Source organism: Egretta garzetta, unplaced genomic scaffold (assembly GCF_000687185.1).
Source record: "Egretta garzetta isolate BGI_Z169 unplaced genomic scaffold, ASM68718v1 scaffold370, whole genome shotgun sequence".
Classification (NCBI taxonomy): Eukaryota; Metazoa; Chordata; class Aves; order Pelecaniformes; family Ardeidae; genus Egretta; species Egretta garzetta.
The window spans coordinates 794,441-796,883 of NW_009258292.1; the positions used below are offsets into that span (position 1 = coordinate 794,441).

Genomic DNA, 2,443 nt, shown 5'->3' on the forward strand with positions numbered 1-2,443 from the left:
CCCCCCGGCACCCCTCGCCCCTCCGGCCGGCCCGGGGACCCCCCTCCCGCCCGCCGGTTGTCCCCGGAGGGTACGCTGAATTTGGGGACGAAGAGAGGGGAGGGGGTGACCCCCGTGTGCTGCGGAGAGGAACTTCGGAGAGGTGCGAGGGGAAGCTCAGTGTCGTTTTCCCCTTCCCCCTCCCGGCAGGGATCTACGAGTGCAAAGAGAAGAGGGAAGATGTGAAGTCGGAAGATGAAGATGGACAGACCAAGCTCAAACAAAGGAGAAGCAGAACCAATTTCACACTAGAGCAGCTGAATGAGCTGGAAAGACTTTTTGATGAGACACACTATCCGGATGCCTTCATGAGGGAGGAACTAAGCCAGAGGCTGGGACTGTCTGAAGCTAGGGTTCAGGTAAGAGAAAGGCTCTGTTGCTGGAAACGTCCTCACCTCACTTCCTAACTGCCAGCGGATCCTAGCACAGTGCCCCGTTTCATCCAAAGTGGGGAGGTGAAGGCAGAGGCGACACGTGTGATGGGGAAGCTGTTTGCAACTCCGCTGTACCTGTCCTGCCAAACAGTAATTCTGCTCTGGGAATATCTGCCCGTGCCTTGCATTTCCTAGGAAGGCAGTTTAATTTTTTGGGGGGGGAGGGGTGGTGGTAGTGGTGATGGTGGTGACAAGTCTCTAATAACCGAGCAATTGGCTATTTTTTTTTAAATTATTGTATTTTTGCCTTGCAAACGTGCTATTAGCTCTCCCTTAATCCTCAGTTTCTCCCCCCTCCCCTCCCCTCCCAGACTTTTCGGGGCCGTTGTGGGAAAAAACAGCCCAGAAAAGAATCGCCGTGAATAAGGCTAGACGGTTTGGGTGCTGAGGGACGGGATTAGACAGAGCCGGGGGAAAGGTGCCCCCTCCGATTCGCGCAGCAAGCGTATGAATGCATGGCACCCCATCTGGCGGAGTCCCCCCCCGTCCCTCCCATCCTGCTTCAGATACGGCTAAATACCAATTAGCCTTCGAAACCTTGAAAATAGGTCCGGGTTGCTGTAGTTGTGGGGCCATGAGAGCCGTCTGTTTGGGTGGCTCCACATCGATTACTTTAAAATTCGATTTTCGGTTTGATGCAGGGGAGAAATATTCCTCCCTCCCCCCCCCCCCGCCTTTAAGCCAACCAGGGAAATGCATCCCCCGAACAGATGTCGCATCAAAAAAGAAAACCCGAGAAATAATTAATAAGATCAACCTGTGGCTCCCTGAGCAGGCCCAGAGCAGGAGAAACCTGCAGGAAATCCCTTCTTAGGTTGTAACTCTGTGCTTGGCCTAACAGACTCAAACCAAAACCCGAGAAGAAAAAGCCACCGAGCCAGCCCCCCCGCCCTCCCCCGCCCCAGCAAAAGGCCTTCACACCCCGGAGATGCGCGTGCAGATGTATACCCCTCTATAGGTGTGCGCGGGTGTAGCTGCACAGGGGGCGCCTGCCCCCCGCCCCGGGCACGGCAGGAAGGGCAGAAATGCAGCCCAGGGCTGGAGCGGGAAGAGGGGTGTCCTCATCCCCCCTCCTTAAAGCCAAGCCGCCCTGGAGAGAGTCCTGCTCCCCCCGGGCCGGGCTGGTGAGCCCTTGCCTCCCTTGCTTTCAACAGCGGCCTCCCGCAGGCAGTATCCGAAATACAGAGAGAAGCTAGGGTGGTTTCTTTCTTGTTTTTTTTGGGGGGGGTTGTTTGGTTTTGGTATTTTTTTTATTATTTTTTTTTTAAGGGTCTTGCCTCCCCTCAGCTCCTGCCTCGCTCGCTGTGAATGGAGCAGGGAGCGGGAAGGTGCCGGGCAGCCGCTTTGGGAAGGGCGGCTTGTGGGGGGTACCGCAGGGGCTCAGCATGCTGCCGGCCTGCTTTCTCCTGGAAGATTGATCTAACCACACCATATAAATTAATGAAAAGATTAAACTTTTGCTGAAGGGGACATCAACTCTTATGTCATCTTCCCAGATCTTCTTACTTGGGCTCTGTAATATCTTTCCAAGGCCTTGATGTACTGTTTCTATAAAAATAAATTACTTGTAATTGAATTCTGCACTCTTTCTTTCAAGTACTTTATTACTGAGCAGCACCTTAACAGGGTGTTCATAGTTACAGGAGAATTGGTGCTTCAAGTGCTTACAGATCTTAAAAGAGCACACCAAAAAAAAAAAAAAAACCAACCCCCAAAAAAACCCCCCGATTCAGGCGGAGATTATGAAAGAGATTAAAAAAAAATTAATAAAACTAACAATCTTACAAAAGAGGTTTGAATGAAAATCGAGCTAGAAATAAAAGAAATAGCAAGAGGGGAAAAGAGGAGAAATGGATAATTAATTAGGAAATAAGCGGAGAGCTTGCTATCCACCAAGAAAAGGAAGCGGAAAAAAGAAGGAGAAAGGGGGTAAGAGAAAGATTCGGTGATTTTTTTTTTTAAAAAATACT

At 51.1% G+C, this 2,443-nt stretch overlaps 1 protein-coding gene across 1 annotated transcript in view; it reads left to right on the forward strand.

The window, feature by feature from the left end:
* SHOX (short stature homeobox) overlaps positions 1 to 2,443 on the forward strand; it is a 13,780-nt gene that overhangs the window by 3,253 nt on the left and 8,084 nt on the right. Inside the window, exon 2 of the mRNA XM_009637516.2 lies at positions 190 to 398. Within this exon, the coding sequence (XP_009635811.1) occupies positions 190 to 398 (209 nt within the window). The remainder of the gene's footprint in view (positions 1 to 189; positions 399 to 2,443) is intronic.